Genomic DNA, 14527 nt, shown 5'->3' on the forward strand with positions numbered 1-14527 from the left:
GCAAATCGCAGCTCCCAAATCCCTGTTCAGCTGTTGGGGAGCCCCGCCAAAAGCTGTTCTGAGCAGCAGGTCCCGTAACCAGCACTGCGAGTGCGGTCACTAAGCGGCGCCTAACCCCTGCGGCACTACGACATCCCACTTTCCCATAAAGACAGGTCCAGGACAGCTCACCACACGCGGGTCCTTTTTCAAGAGACCCCGCCTGCAGGCCGTAACTTTTGGGAGAAACTTAGACATAACATACATCCACACGCAGACACACGCACCCTCCAACTCCCTATTCTTTCTTCTCCTATATTCTCGAAGCCATTCGCAACTCTGACGACAGCTGCCTCAAGTCTGCCACAACATCTCACACCCAACAACCGCGACCCCTCGAATCCACAATGGCGGCCCAGACCCCAACATCAGCTCAAGCCCAGGCCAACCAGGGCAGCTGGGGAGCTTTCCTCAAGGTATGCCCTTCCTCTGCTTCCTCTTCGCTACTAAGTCTTCCAACCTTCCCTCCCACCCCTGACACGAAAAACGTAGCAGCTGACAATGGCATTTCGCCGCCCTCTCACAGTCCATCGCCTCCTTCAACGGTGACCTCTCCTCCCTGACGGCGCCGCCCTTCATCCTCTCCAGCACCTCCCTGACCGAATTCTCCTCCTACTGGTGCGAGCACCCCTCCATCTTCGCCGCCCCCGCAAAGGAGGCAGACCCGGCCAAGCGCGCCCTGCTCGTTACAAAGTGGTTCATCAGCACCCTCAAGCAGCAGTACGCCTCCCGCAGCGAGCAGTACGGCAACGAGAAGAAGCCCCTCAACCCCTTCCTCGGCGAACTCTTCCTCGGAAAGTGGGAGGATGATGCTGGAACGACGGAGCTCATCAGTGAGCAGGTTAGGTAAGAGAGCCCTTCTTCCCTCAAGAAATACTACAGACTCTAGAGCTCCAAATCCCCAAGTTGGGCACAAGACACTGACCTTCGTTCGCAACCAGCCACCACCCGCCCGCGACAGCCTACTCCATCACCAACCTCCCAACAGGCGTCCACCTCGAGGGCTACAACGCACAAAAAGCTACCTTCAGCCGCACAATCAACATCAAGCAAATCGGCCACGCCGTCCTGACCATCCCGACCCCAGATGGCAAAAAGGAGACCTACCTCATCACCCTCCCCGCCCTCCACATCGAAGGCCTCATCTTCGGCGCTCCCTTCATCGAGCTCGAGGGCACCTCCTTCATCACCTCCTCCACGGGATACACCTCCAAGATCGACTACTCAGGCAAGGGCTGGCTCTCGGGCAAAAAGAACAGCGTCATTGCCTCCGTCTACCCGACAGGCAAGGAAAAGGATGTGGCCTACAACATCACGGGCGTCTGGACCAAATCTTTTGAAATCCACGAGGGCGCCGCAAAGCACAACTCCTCCAAGACCCTGATCGACACCTACGACGCATCGCAGCACCCAACCTCCAAGCTCATCGTCGCCCCCCTCGAGAAGCAGCACCCGCTCGAGTCCCGCCGCGCCTGGAAGGGCGTCGCCGACGGCATCGCAAAGGGCGACATGGACCTCGTCAGCCGCGAAAAGTCTGCTATTGAGAAGGCGCAGCGCGACCTCCGCGCAAAGGAGAAGACGGAGGGACGCTCCTGGGACCGCAGATACTTTACTGATCGCCAGGGCGCTGGCGATGCCGTGCTCGAATCCCTCGGTGGCGCCGTTGGTCTTCCTGCTACGGGCGACGCGGACAAGACTGGTGGTCTGTGGCGGTACGATGCCGAGAAGGCGGATAAGGTGCGCAGCCAGGCGGTGCTGAGCGAGGCGGACCAGGCCAAGATTGCGGGGGAGATTTTGGGACAGCAAAAGTCATCATGAGTTACGACGTACGACGAGAGAGAGAGGAATTTGATAATGAGGAAGGGCTTGAGAAATGAGTGTTTACCGGCATGGAGTCTCTAGCGTGAGGAGCTTCGCCTCCAGTGAGGGGATGGGAAGACAGTCTCGATGGAAACGTTTGCTAGAGTTGGCGAACTGGCGCATGGGAATGTTCTTCATGTGGCCGTGAGCCCGACTTCGCGGCATATATGAGCACCGAGTAGAGTACAAGTAATCGTATAAAGTCAGATTAACCTTGCTGCGCACGCAACATGCTGATTCAGTACCATTCGCGTGGTAGTCCGTATTATGTTTCCTTTCCTCATAGGCTACATTGGACTTTCGGACCGACGTCGATTCCACACTATCCTGTGTACCCTGGTGGTTACCTCCAGCAATGCGATGATCGATGTCAAGGTCCCCAGAATAATCGGTATGCGTGCATGGTATCGTCGAGAGAGCATTCTGCATGGTAGACGGAGAATTCTGGTCATGATTTGCGACGCTGTATTGGGCTTTATCCAACCTTGTCTCTGGCAAAGTCGATTGTCTTTGTCCCTCGTACTATTTATGTACTTCGTCTCTTTACAACCAGGTTTCTTCTACCTCCCCCTCTGATAAGAACACAAAAAAAAAAAAAGTCAATTCTGCAAAAAAAATGCTTCTAACAACCACCTCAAATGCTGATCGGGGTTCCTCGCGGCTTTGCCCACCATGTAGATGCATAAACAATAAGACTATTACGCCAGCCGATGCATTTTTCTTCTTTCTTCCCCAAGCAATCGTTGTGTGAGTTTGTGCGCGCATAAGAGCATGTGCGTGATATGTTCAAAACATTGGAATCTCAAGAATGTATGCAGGCCAAGGTCACCGCAGCATTGTAAGTTTCATCGAGGCGGTGGCCGTGTAGGCCCGGAACGGCTCGAACTCGGGAGGCAACGTTCTAAGCTGCGAGGGAACGTTGCCAGCCTCGCTCTACGGGCTGTCATCCCTCTCGAGCTCGTAGAATAGCAAGTAGACCTCACGTCGAAGATCGAGGACCTCGGCCGTCTTGGCTTCGCGGACCTTCTCGTCGCTGATGCGCCACCAGCGATCAGCGGGCTGCTTCTTGCGGGACTTGTGGACAGGAGGCCGAGGCACTACGGCCATTGGTGTGGAGTGAGGCGGACTGCTTCCCAGTGTGCTGTTTCCATTGACCTTTTGTGAAATCTTTGAAACGGTGCTCTTCGCCGAGGCAGTAAGTGACCGTACAGATCGGATGCTAGCCGAATCGGGCTCTCTCTGCCTGTCGCGTGGAGCAGATGTCGGACTAATTCTCTTCCTTACTCGGTCCTTCGGCGAAGCGTCGGATGATGATAGTGATCGGGTAGAGGAAGCCGTCTCGGAGCTCGGCGTCAGAAGGTCGGGTGTCGATACGGCGGGACTGACTCCCCGAGCAATGGCATCGAGTTGCGGTGTCGATGGCTGTGGGGTGGCGGCGGGACTCGCCGTTTTGCTGTAGATGCCTGATGGCTGGAAGGTATTCTGATTAGAATACGGAGCATACGTATTCTGTCGTCTGAACGATTCGTAGTGTCCACTATGATGGCTTCCCTTGTGGGTAACGAGACCCAACAATTTGTAGTTGCGACGATCGCGCAAGCCACCAAGAGGCAATCGCTTTGGAAAGGCAACTTTGGCCGAGTTCTTGGTCGACGTTTGGTCATAGATGGACCGCGAAAGATGGACGGCAAGGATGCGGGGGAAGGACGTGAGGCGCGTCGACCGTGCGATTTTACGCTTGGGCGCATTGGCAATGTTCGGGAGGAGCACATCCTCAGGGACATGTTCCGGATCAAAGTCAATTGCATGGCGCAACTTGCGCACTGCCTCCTCGAGTGCGGTCCTCTCAGTCTCGTTCTGTGCGTTTGCTAGATCGCTCTTGAGGGATTCTTCGGCATGAATCAGTCGGCATCTCTCGCACTTGAAGTCTTCAATCATTTCCGTCTTGAAGATTTCGTCAAAGCATAAGCTGAGAGTGGTGGAGCTGACTTGGGGCACATTCAACGTCAGCATGTAGAAGGACTCCTCTCTTGGCTTCGTCTTGTGGCCGCAGGTCTGACATTCGGATTGGGATTCGTATTTCCCTTCCATGGGAAAGCCTTCGTCTTCGTCCAGAGGCGCATGTATGCCATTGGTCTGTATCTTGGGTACTGTTGGTGTAGGCAATGCTGAGGAGGACTCATCGCCATTGCCGTTGGCCAGGTTGAGCCTTTCCAGCTTTTCCTGCACTGCGTCGCCATTGACAGAAGCACCTACCGAGGTAGCTCGTGAGGCTTCCAATCTTGCGTGGGTACGTGCTCTCTCGCCGGCGTGGTACTCTTCCTTAAGTCTCTCGGCCACTATTTGGAGAAATTCCTGGGCATCTTGCTGCTGGCGACTAATGCGCTGCCTAAATGCCGTCTCAAGTACTCTCACGAATTCAATCGCAGAGATTGATTTCTTGTAGATGGGCCTTTCGTTGAGTGAATCAAGCATATCCTTCAGTCCTTGTGTTACCAGACCGCGTTGCATGCCCTCAATCTTCCATTCCGGGTAGCTCTTGCCGGGCGGCTGAACCAATTGGGAGTATACGCCTTCATCGTCAATATTTCGGCGGTGAGTCTCGCGAATTAGGTACATGCGCAGCTCGCCGAGACCCGCGAGGGCCTGCAGGGTCGAGTTAATGAAGCAATCATTTGCAGCATTGCGCAAGCCGACGACGCCTTTCCTACGTGACGATGAGGTACTGGACTCGTCGATTGTAAATGTAGGCGCAAAGACGTAGACAAGGGCAATGGCAGCCAAAGATGCGCCGGCGGCGTAGGAAATCGTGGTCACGTTTTTGTCTGGCATATTGGAAAATGGAAAAATCGGGAGGCTCGGGATAGTCGAGGTAACGTGGAGGAGATCGGATTTATGCGCGGACGAGCGCGATTCTCGGGGATGTGCGGCTCCTGAAGGAAGAATAATAGTCAGCACAGGTGTCTCCGAAGAATTGCGAAAAAGTCCCATGGTAGTGGTCGTGGTGCGTTACACCCGTCTTCCCGAGGGCGCAGGACGGAAGCCAAATTTACCTATGCTTTCTGTAGGTAGAGGAATCGCAAGTTCATAATGCTGTGAAGACCGGGCCAGTAGGGATACAGGGATCCAACATTGTCTCTCCAAAACGCTGGAGACGGCTTGTAAAGAGTTTGGTTGACGATGTCGAGCCGCAGAGGGCAAGGCTGTGGGAGAAGCTCGGCGTAAGGCGAAGGGGAAGAGGAGGAGAAGTGACGAGGAGAGAGATGAGGCGAGAACTGGAGAAGGAGGCTAGAAACTGGAGACGTGGACTGGGAAAGAGGGTCTGCGATGGAACACACCAGGTTGCTGGAATGGATGGACGGGGGGTGGCAGAGTGAAAAAACGGGGTAAAATGGAGAAATCAAGTAGGTGGACGGGGGTTCACCAGCGACCGAGGGGATCGGGGGTCGGGGGACGTAGGCAAAGGACGCAGTACGGTCAGTGGCGCATGTCGGTTTCCAGGAGCGAAGCGAGAGCGGCGGCGACAGCAGCCAGTATTGCCAGCAGCATGAGAATGCGACGAGGATGGTAGCAGATGGGCTGCAGAACGTCTGTCTGCTTTGTTGGTCTGCGTGTGTGCGCTGTTGGTTCAAGAGAGCCGAAGAGCAGGCATTACTCCTGTTGTTTGCTCTGTCAGTCAAAGGAGGGCCCCTCCAGCAGCGGTTTGAGAGTCGGTGTGCAGTCGGCGGGGGCGGCTAAGGTACCAAGGTAAGACAAAGTAGGCGGGATGGAGAAGACGGGAAAACGGAAGAAGTTAAAGTGCAGGATACCTAAGTATGCATACACAACTTGCCCGACTGCTAGGTACACACAGCAAAGGGGACGAAGGAGGTAAAATGCAGGAATCCAATGGCTCTCGGCAAAATCCCATCTGGCAAGGGAACGGAAAGAATGGAAGGTGTTTGGCTGCGCCTGCCGCCGCCTCATTATGCGCGCCGCTGCGGCCGTCATTGCATCCCGTCAATTGATTCCAGCGAGGTAGGCAGTACCTTAGGTACCTGTACTCTCCCCATCTACACAGTAAGAGGGCACTCACCGTTACCGCGCGTTGCCCCGACGCTTTCCTTTTCCTAAGGTACGTTCCCCATATTGCTTCCTTCTTTGCAAACCCAGCCTTCCCTTTCGGGTCTTCCCAAAGACGGGCCGCGCTTTCTTTCCTGCAACTTTTTCTTTGATTGGACAGTTGCTGAAGAAAGCGCGCCATGATCTCGGAAAGAACTCCTCTAGAGCGAACCTGCCTCCAATGACATCTTTCGGCCTGGGAACTTATTTTTTAATTGGCAAGTGCCACTGACTGCCTTTTTTTTTTTTTTTTTCTTAGCCCCGGCACCACCCGCTCGGCTCGCTCGGCCGCCGTTGTTCCGACACGGACTGTGGTGAGGATTCAGGGCCCCGCCATGTCACTTCCATCACTCCCCTGTCTTCCAGGCCCGGTACGCAAGTCAACCCCGAGCTTCCATTTCGAGTGATGCATTGCCTTGAGGCATGGGGACAGGTCTGACCTATGTAGGATCCTCTCCCATTCCTCCTGTCAGTCATCGGCCGATGTGACTGGCCCGCCGCATAGTCAGCAGTCATAACGCCTGTTCTTCGATTACCTTACTTAGTCCGTCAATGTTGAATATTGGTACTCAACTTTCCCAACCAACAGATGGGTACAGCAGCGTTGGTACGTTATCGGTGTGCCCCGCGTCTTGCCGCCTCCAGTACGCCGACCTGCATGTTCCACAACATCTTCTGGAAGCCCGCCGCCATGGCTCTAGTCATCAAGCCCTGCCCGCCCTGATCTCGCCGCACCTTACCTTGTTCCGCTGGCCCAACCGCAGACTGAGAGACTCGCGTCTCTATCGTATACGTTCCTGCAAGGCAACCACATTCAAGATGTGATCAGCACTCCTCAAAGCCACTTGATTGGAGACCGAGGCCACCATCTTTCCCAGTAGCTTAGTCGCTGCGACGTGGGGGGTTGGAGAAGCAAAACTCTCCAATGCAACGTCACTCGACTTTCCAGTTTCCTCACCAAAAGGACCGCTCTTCCGCGCCCGCTGACCACCATCGCTCCGATCCTTCTCTTATTCGTCCGCCGTCTGTACTCCGGACACCAACCATACTGCACATCGAGAGAAGAAATCCCCGATCTGTCCGAACCATCAGACGGTTCCCCAGCATCCTGACACTATGACGCAGAGGTATTCATACAGCAGTGGCAGCACTCGATCCCAGCACCCGACATCGCTTGTCAGAAGCTGCGGACAGAAACCCGACTCTAGTCAGAGACCTGCCGCTACCCCTCAGTCCTCTCCAATGTCTGAGATTACCGGCAGCACCTGTCTTGGGACCCCGCATCAAATGCCCTCGTGGACAGCTTACACCGCCGACTCCTTTCCTCGGGAATTGGGGGCATTCGACGGTAGGTATTGCTAAAGCGCTACAAGCAAAAGCGGGAGACAGCATCCAACGGCTCGTCTACTCCGCAAGAATCGAAGGCGAAGGCGAAGGATCATCAGCCACCAGCCGTTGAGCACCAACACGTACAAGAGCTGACGCGAAGAGCCGAACGCACCCATGGACATCGAACGCACGCCTATTCGTCGGTGGCATCCAACATGTTCGCTTTGCGTAATCCCGCGGCGCAGCAAGTCTCCAATGTGCCGCCCGAAAGCGAGCATATACTATTCTTCAGGTTATCTAACGCGGTATCTATCTATCACAGCTACAGAAGAGCAACGCCATGTTGAAAAAAAGACAACCTTATCGTACACTCCAAGACAATCCGCCTAGACCAATGACCTAATTTCTAGGGAAATTGATGTTGCTAACCCCAGATTCCGACCCCGGTTCCCCAGGCTCTGCCCTCCCAATACATGCGGGACAGTGCAGCTTGGATCTAGCTTGCAGCAAGCTGTCGGGCCGCATCTCAAGGCAAAATGGCATTGAGATCAGAAGTGGTGGCTACTCAGGGTATCGCCGAGATACTCGTCCTATAATCGGGGAAAAGCGAAAAGATAATCATGAACATTTCGCACTCGCGATCACCGCATCGAGCTGCTACTGCACCGCATTTACTGGCGGACTGTCCACTGGGTGACTCTTCCAGTCCCAAATTGACCCGTTCAGGGCTGCCATCTTGACCCAGTCGCAGCACAAGTCAGTCGCATTCTCATCCCCATAGAAAGACGTTGGGATGTCGTATTTCTCGATGGCTAGCATTCCCTCGGGGTCGTACTCGTCCCATCTTGTCGTCTCTATTTCCGGCAGGTCGCTTTCCACATCGGCAAGCACAATCTTGATCTTCCGGGGCGTCAAGTGGTCATAGCTGTTCAGCATATGGTAGTAGTCGTCTTTGACATTGATCCGTGGCGGAACTAGTGGTCGTGCGAGAACGACTTGTTCGAGCTGGGCTGTGTTTGCTATGTCATACCAGAGCCAGTGGCTCGACATGGGTGCATTGAATAACACGACGCGCCTCAGGTTGGGCCACAAGCTCCAGCAGTTGACGGTGAAGGTCTGTTGCATGAAAGTCAGGGCCGGATAGTCTCGTAAACAGATGAGCTCCTCGAGCTTGGATAGCCGCTGGAACCCGTCCGTCAGAGTCGGCCTGACATCGAGGTGGTCATCGTATCCAGACAAGGTCCCGAACGGCATGTCAACGATAAGGCGCTTGAGGGTGTCGCAAACCTCGCAAAAGAGCTCGCGCACCCACATGGCCGTCGGTTTATCATCTAGCGACTTTCCAAAGGGACTGAGGTAGAGGGAAGTGATGCATTTAAGTGATAGGGTCGGCGGGAGACCTCTAGGCGACGGTGAGAAGAGACTCAGCAGAAGCAAGCTCAGGCGGCTTGTCGAGTCGATGTGCATGCATCGCTTGCGGAGCAGCCGGGTACTGAAGTCATATGTTGAGCGGGAGACGCGACTGAATGATATCAGGGCTTTCGTTGCACTATGGGACGCAGGCAAGATTGACGATTCATTCGGTGGGAGAAGACTCTCGATGATGTTCAAGATGAGTTCCAGCGGCAACCGCTGGCGCTGAACCTGAGAAGAAGACATTTGCGTAAAGCAAGGGAAAAAGGCACGTAGGTTTTGCAGATCTGGCTGAGGTCCGGTAACGCAACAAGCGGCCGGGAGACTCTTATCTGATGAGCTTAATTGACGGAAACACACTGGCGACAAAGACGGATGTTGAGAGGAATGAGGGGAGACGCAAGCAGACACGCACGGGGTCCAGGCACCAGGTCAAGCTCGGTGAGGAGTGGCTGACCCCGGGTAGCCCCCGCTTTTCCCCGTAGCGCCCAATCCGGGGTCACATCAGTCTGCTTCACCGAAGGTCGGGCTTCGAAATTCACATTATTCTCTTAGAATCTTCCAATTAGCAATGATCATGTGCAATCTCTATTTTTAACCGATTCTACTTCGCCTGTTGACTGCCTCGATAGGTGAATTATCCAGCATTTTGGCTTGATCAGATTCCCACTATGTAAACCCCATCGTTTGTATCATCATTAAATCAACTCGGATGCTATTCCATCAACGCTCGTCATGACGAACCATTTTCGACCGCAATTTCCGCTGACTTGGGCTGCCACAGAGAGTTTCTTCTCGGCGCCGCATTCGACCTGTCATCAGTCTGCTCGTCAGGAAAGCTTCTAGGAACCGCATCGCCCGCTGGCCCAGCCTGCCATAATGTCGCGCTTCCCCTCCGCAGGCCAGTGTCGGCAAGCTTCTGGGCGGTGAACTCAGGGCTCGACGCCTGCGACGTTTCCGAGGGCTGAGGCTCTTCTTCCGCGACGCCGTCCGCCATGGGCGAATCAACCAGCGCGGGCGGCACGCTCGCCTCTCTCGTGACGTCTTCCTGTGCGGCCGCGGCCCCCTCTGGCGCGAGACTGACGACCATTCTCCCGCCGCGGATCTCGCCCTTTCTCATTCTGTCGAGGCCACGGTTGATGCCCTCGAATCCTTCTTCTACACCGAGGACCTCGGGCGGGCTGACGAGGCCGCTCTCGAGCAAGCGCTCCAGCCACGTCACGAGGGCTTCTCCCACAGCAGGGACCTCGTGGAAGACCTTGATGGGGACGGTGTGGTATGCGACTGCCTCTGGTGCCTGCTCCTTGGGTAGACCAGTCAGACCGATGAGGTGCTTGACAGTCGGCGCCGAGTTGCGAGGCGTATCCGGCGGGCTAGGCGGCGCGTTGGCGTCCTGCGACGGTGTCAACGCGCGGAGCAACCAGCCGGCGGACTCCCGACCGCTAGTATCCAGCGCGAAGCGCAGGTCTTTTCCGACGTTGGCGCGGATGATGTCGATGGCGCGCGCAGGGTCGTGGCTGTCGACGAGTAAATCGGGGCGGAGGACAGTATGGTTCGACAGTCGGAGGCCGTGACGCAGCTTATCTACCACAGTAACGACCTTCAACCCCGCAAGCCGCGCAAGCTGCACAGCCAAGTTCGCAGAGGTCGACGACCCGCCCCAGATGACGACCCAGTCGCCCGCCGTGGCCCTTTCATGGTTGCCGATGCCTGAAAGACACTCTGCCCTGATATCCTGCGGCAGACTTTCCGGCGGAACGGAGCGCAGGATCGTCAACAGATCCGGCCCGTCGAGGACGTGGGAAAAGTCTACGCCCATGCAGACGGCCAGGGAGAGCGCGGCAGCGACGAAGGCGACGCCGAGGGTCGCGCCGGCGCGCGGGGAGACGTTGGGCGGGATGCGGGCGGCGTTGAAGTCTGAGGTGACGACGTATTCCTGGTAGGCTGCCTTGCGAAGGTCGCGGTAGTCTGTGGAGATGACGAGGACCTGGTCGCCTTCACGGAGGCGGCTTTGACTTTGCTTTTGGGAGGTTGTTGCTGCTGTTGTCGATGATGGTTGCGGGCGGCGGACGACGCGGCCTACGAGTTCGCGGCCTGAGATGTAGGGGAGGGTTGGGATTGCGAAGTTGAAGTCGCTAGTGTTTGGAGCAGTTTGTCAGTTTTGGCTACTCCTCTCTTTCTTTGCGGAAAGGCCTGCTTGAGACGCTGGATGAGAAGAGTATTGGAGAGGGGGTTAAGACATACGGTGCTTTCCAGTCGATTGGGTTGAGACCGATGTGCTCCGTCTTCACCAGCACCTCCTGCTCATTTTGGATCTCGGGAACCTGGTAGCCTTCCGCCGTCTCGTACGGCTGCTTCGCCGCGTGGAGGATGAGCACGGTCTGCATCGCTGGGATTTCTGCCATGGTGATCTGATGTTCTTTCAGGGTCTCGCCGTTATCATTGGCCAAAGTCTAACGATCGTTCAGGGTGAGTTGTTCCCTTCTGATAGGTATGGGATGGGAAAGTGGCTGTCTGCGGGCGTCGTGTGTGTCTCGTAGTTTTGCTGCACACTGTCTCGTCTTGGGCAACAGTTCCTATCTCAAAAGATGACGCAGAATAGGAAAGTCGTAAAAGTCAGAAACTCGGAATGCAAGACCCTTGGGTAGAGAGAAAAGGGGGAAGAAGGGACTTGGAGAGGGATACTCCAAATCTCACAATAGAATTGTTAAACTTTTTTTTCTTTGCATTTCCTCTCTCGTCATTTTCTCTAGCAAAAGATAAGAGCCATTTTGATTTTACACCCCTCCCGGTGTTCGGAGTCGCTTCTTGTTGTCGATCGGAATTGTCGTTCCTTGGGTGCGCTGGGGGGGTATTACGTGCTCTCGTAGTCCCGCATTGCGTGATTCTTCCCCAAGATGGCTACATCGCCATTGACCATTCAATCAACACCCCCGCGAAACCCCCTCCAAATCAAAGAGCAACCCGACAAGGACCAAGGTTTCCCGATAGTGGTATGGGTTTACTCGGGGCTACGGCGCTCAAACTCTCATTGATGGACGGTTAATTAACATCGTTTTTAGCAGCAGGCGTGGATATTTCTTGTTGGGTTGTCAGAGTATTGGCAACGATTTCTCAAAACTTCCTGCGTGCGGAAGACATTCCACCTGGCGGCAGGACCTTCCACACTTGCATCATGCTTGAGGTTAGTACCGATGACACTACCGAGTCGTCTACATCCGTCCATACGTCGAAGCGCAGTTGCGGGTACCGCCCGGTCCGATATGGCGATGAAGCCGAAGCTGGACCAACGACAGACCGGCCCCTCCTACACGCGCTCTCCACTACTGCCCCGCCCCCGGTCACGACATGTCGCAGGATTGTTGGCAATCCGACGTATTGATAGATAGTGCCTTTGAGCACGGCTGTCCGATATAGGCTGCTGAGTAATGCGAATGCTCGTGACTTGGGGATACTGCGGGTTTGGTGAGATTGCGTGCTGGAGCAGAAATGCTGCGTTGACGTGACTGGGAGTTGAATGGTTATTTGAGAGTGCAAGAGCCCTCTACTGAAGCCAAGTTTGCTGTATCGTGGTTGATCAAGTTTCCAATGGATCTTGTTAAGGGGTGCTTGTTACTTGATGTCGTGCAAGCTTCACTCCTGCTTCCTTCTCTCTAGTCTATGAGTCTTAGAGTTGACTTGGGACATTCAGTAGAGTACGATTACGTGCCAATTTCACCGGCAGAGCAAACCGAAATTGTAAGAGATCCATGCTGTAATATCCGGGTAATTCTTGCATGGCTATCTCGAAGTTGCAAAGTGCTGTTTCTGAGGCGTCTTGGGTTTTTATCAATTGAACTGTTTTGAAATGGATCATGCAATATTTAATTACCATAGTAATTGGTGGAACGCAGATTAGGGATAAGCTTAGATCGACTACTTGTTCTACCTGAAAAGACAATAGAAGTACTTGTTCTATGTTGTGTGACCAAGTTCCTCAGATTTAGTAACCTGTGTTTATCCCAAATAAAGTATAGATGATTTGAGAATTCCAGGTAGGCAAGTTGAAAAAGGCCGATCGATGTTGACTTCACGATTTTCGGCCCCGAAAACTCAAATATCCCATTTCGTTTCTCAGTTTTTGAATTTGATGAAGTTTTCGCGGCAAAATCATGGTGATGATAAGAAATCGCTGTGTTCCACCAATTCCGCCAAGATACTTCGGACTATTCAAAACACAACTGGCGAGGAAGATATCAAGCGCTAAGATTATGACTTTTTCTACTTTTAAAAAGCCTTCCGATTAAGGGAGACATTCAATCAATTACTTCAGACACCCTGCGAGAGTTTCGTGGTTGCCAAATGAAGCTATTCCAGGAAAATCCTCGCTTACGTAACCACTTGATGCGACCCTGAAAGCACGGATGGTCCCTGGACCCTTGAAGATATTTTGTTTCTTAAGTTTCCAACTTTGCCAACTTTCCTGACATAATGCCTAAGGCTCAGTGAGAACTTGTCACAACTTCCACCTTTCAAGTATGACGTAAAAATCGATGTACGGGCAACTTTCAGCCTCATGACATTTGAGATCGCATCACATTCTCCAAACCTCCATGGACGACTTACAGGCTGCGGATGACACCAATGGCGGACTCTCTAGTGTCATAGAAGTCCAAATCGACCCCGATGGAGACCTCACCTTGCGCGCGGGGCAGCAGACAGACAAGCCCGAAAGGCTATTCCACGTCTGCGCCAGCGCCTTGCGACGTTCATCGCAGGTCTGGAAGAAGATGCTCTTTGGTCCATTCAAAGAATCTAAACCGGCGTTTGGGCCATGGGTGGTGAATCTCCCTGAAGACGACCCCGAGGCTTTAGAAATAATCCTCAATATCATCCACGCGAACTTCCCCTTGGTCCCGAATACACCTGACCTGTTTGAGCTTTATGAGATTTTTCAGATGGCGAACAAATACGACATGATTCCGGCTCTGAAACCTTGGGCTGTTTCTTGGTTGCATGTGGCGGAGAATTGCCAAAAGGGCACGAATCGCTTTGAAGGCCGAGAGAGGGCAGCATTGTCCTATGTGGCGTGGGAGTTGGGGCAGGCTGAGCTGCATAGGCAGATGGTCAAGGAATTGATCATGTATTCCTCGCTCAGCGAAGACGAACGCATGGTCAGCCAGAAGGTGTTGTTGGATGACGTTGGTCCTATCGGCCCACCCGGTCTACTTGGTAACATCTATGCCTGCTTTACCCCTTGGATCTGCTGCCGTGCTTGAGGGGATTGCTGACAGGAGTCTGTAGAGATTCTTCACAGACAGCGAGAAGACATCATCAACACCCTACCACTCCAAATTAACTCCGTCATCAGAGAACTCATGTTCAACGACGGGTGCTGTGTTGATAAGAGGGCCACCTGTGAGGACAGGAAGCATTGAAACTTCATTATCCTAGGCAGCTTGATGAGAGGCATGGGCGACGCAAGTGGTGGTGTTGGGTTTGAAGTGAAGTGTGATCGGATGGAAGCTGTGGCGAGCTTTATGGATCGCATTCGGAGCATTGCTAACGAGATATGCTTCCATGATGGGCATACTACCCGATGCAACCCAGGCCCGAAGATTCAATTCATGTTGAAGAAGATTACCAAGGGGCGTATTGTTAGGCTAACGAAGAGCAGTATTCAAAAGATGGAACAGAGGCGTGAAGAATTCGGATTGGGGCCAGAAAGGGCAAGAACGCCAGAAGAAATTTCATAATTTTTGAATGCACTGGGCCCATATATAAGATGCAAACATTCATTGTAATA

At 53.8% G+C, this 14527-nt stretch overlaps 6 protein-coding genes across 6 annotated transcripts; 3 read left to right on the forward strand and 3 right to left on the reverse strand.

Annotated features, from left to right (window-relative positions):
- Positions 1–257: 257 nt before the first annotated feature.
- Positions 258–1857, forward strand: CLUP02_12100 (oxysterol-binding protein; the record flags this gene model as incomplete). Its single annotated transcript, XM_049291064.1, has 3 exons — positions 258–455; positions 566–885; positions 981–1857. Coding segments are annotated over 3 exons (1395 nt in total), but the record flags the coding sequence as incomplete, so codon positions are not given.
- A 975-nt stretch (positions 1858–2832) lies between these two features.
- Positions 2833–4731, reverse strand: CLUP02_12101 (ubiquitin carboxyl-terminal hydrolase; the record flags this gene model as incomplete). The annotated part of the gene is made up of 1 exon (XM_049291065.1): positions 2833–4731. One exon carries the CDS (start codon positions 4729–4731, stop codon positions 2833–2835), a length of 1899 nt encoding a protein of 632 aa, XP_049148210.1.
- A 3255-nt stretch (positions 4732–7986) lies between these two features.
- Positions 7987–11147, reverse strand: CLUP02_12102 (alcohol dehydrogenase GroES-like domain-containing protein; the record flags this gene model as incomplete). Its single annotated transcript, XM_049291066.1, has 4 exons — positions 7987–8973; positions 9171–9271; positions 9487–10877; positions 10987–11147. 4 exons carry the CDS (start codon positions 11145–11147, stop codon positions 7987–7989), a joined length of 2640 nt encoding a protein of 879 aa, XP_049148211.1.
- A 492-nt stretch (positions 11148–11639) lies between these two features.
- On the forward strand, positions 11640–12171 carry CLUP02_12103 (uncharacterized protein; the record flags this gene model as incomplete). The annotated part of the gene is made up of 4 exons (XM_049291067.1): positions 11640–11735; positions 11805–11833; positions 11899–12103; positions 12160–12171. The coding sequence occupies 4 exons, from the start codon at positions 11640–11642 to the stop codon at positions 12169–12171; spliced, it is 342 nt and encodes a 113-aa protein (XP_049148212.1).
- Positions 12172–12263: 92 nt separating this feature from the next.
- CLUP02_12104 (uncharacterized protein) lies at positions 12264–12895 on the reverse strand (the record flags this gene model as incomplete). The annotated part of the gene is made up of 4 exons (XM_049291068.1): positions 12264–12395; positions 12461–12579; positions 12671–12696; positions 12816–12895. 4 exons carry the CDS (start codon positions 12893–12895, stop codon positions 12264–12266), a joined length of 357 nt encoding a protein of 118 aa, XP_049148213.1.
- A 317-nt stretch (positions 12896–13212) lies between these two features.
- CLUP02_12105 (uncharacterized protein) lies at positions 13213–14477 on the forward strand (the record flags this gene model as incomplete). Its single annotated transcript, XM_049291069.1, has 4 exons — positions 13213–13226; positions 13310–13953; positions 14026–14139; positions 14176–14477. The coding sequence occupies 4 exons, from the start codon at positions 13213–13215 to the stop codon at positions 14475–14477; spliced, it is 1074 nt and encodes a 357-aa protein (XP_049148214.1).
- Between the last annotated feature and the right edge of the window lie 50 nt (positions 14478–14527).

Source organism: Colletotrichum lupini, chromosome 6 (genome assembly GCF_023278565.1).
Source record: "Colletotrichum lupini chromosome 6, complete sequence".
NCBI lineage: Eukaryota > Fungi > Ascomycota > Sordariomycetes > Glomerellales > Glomerellaceae > Colletotrichum > Colletotrichum lupini.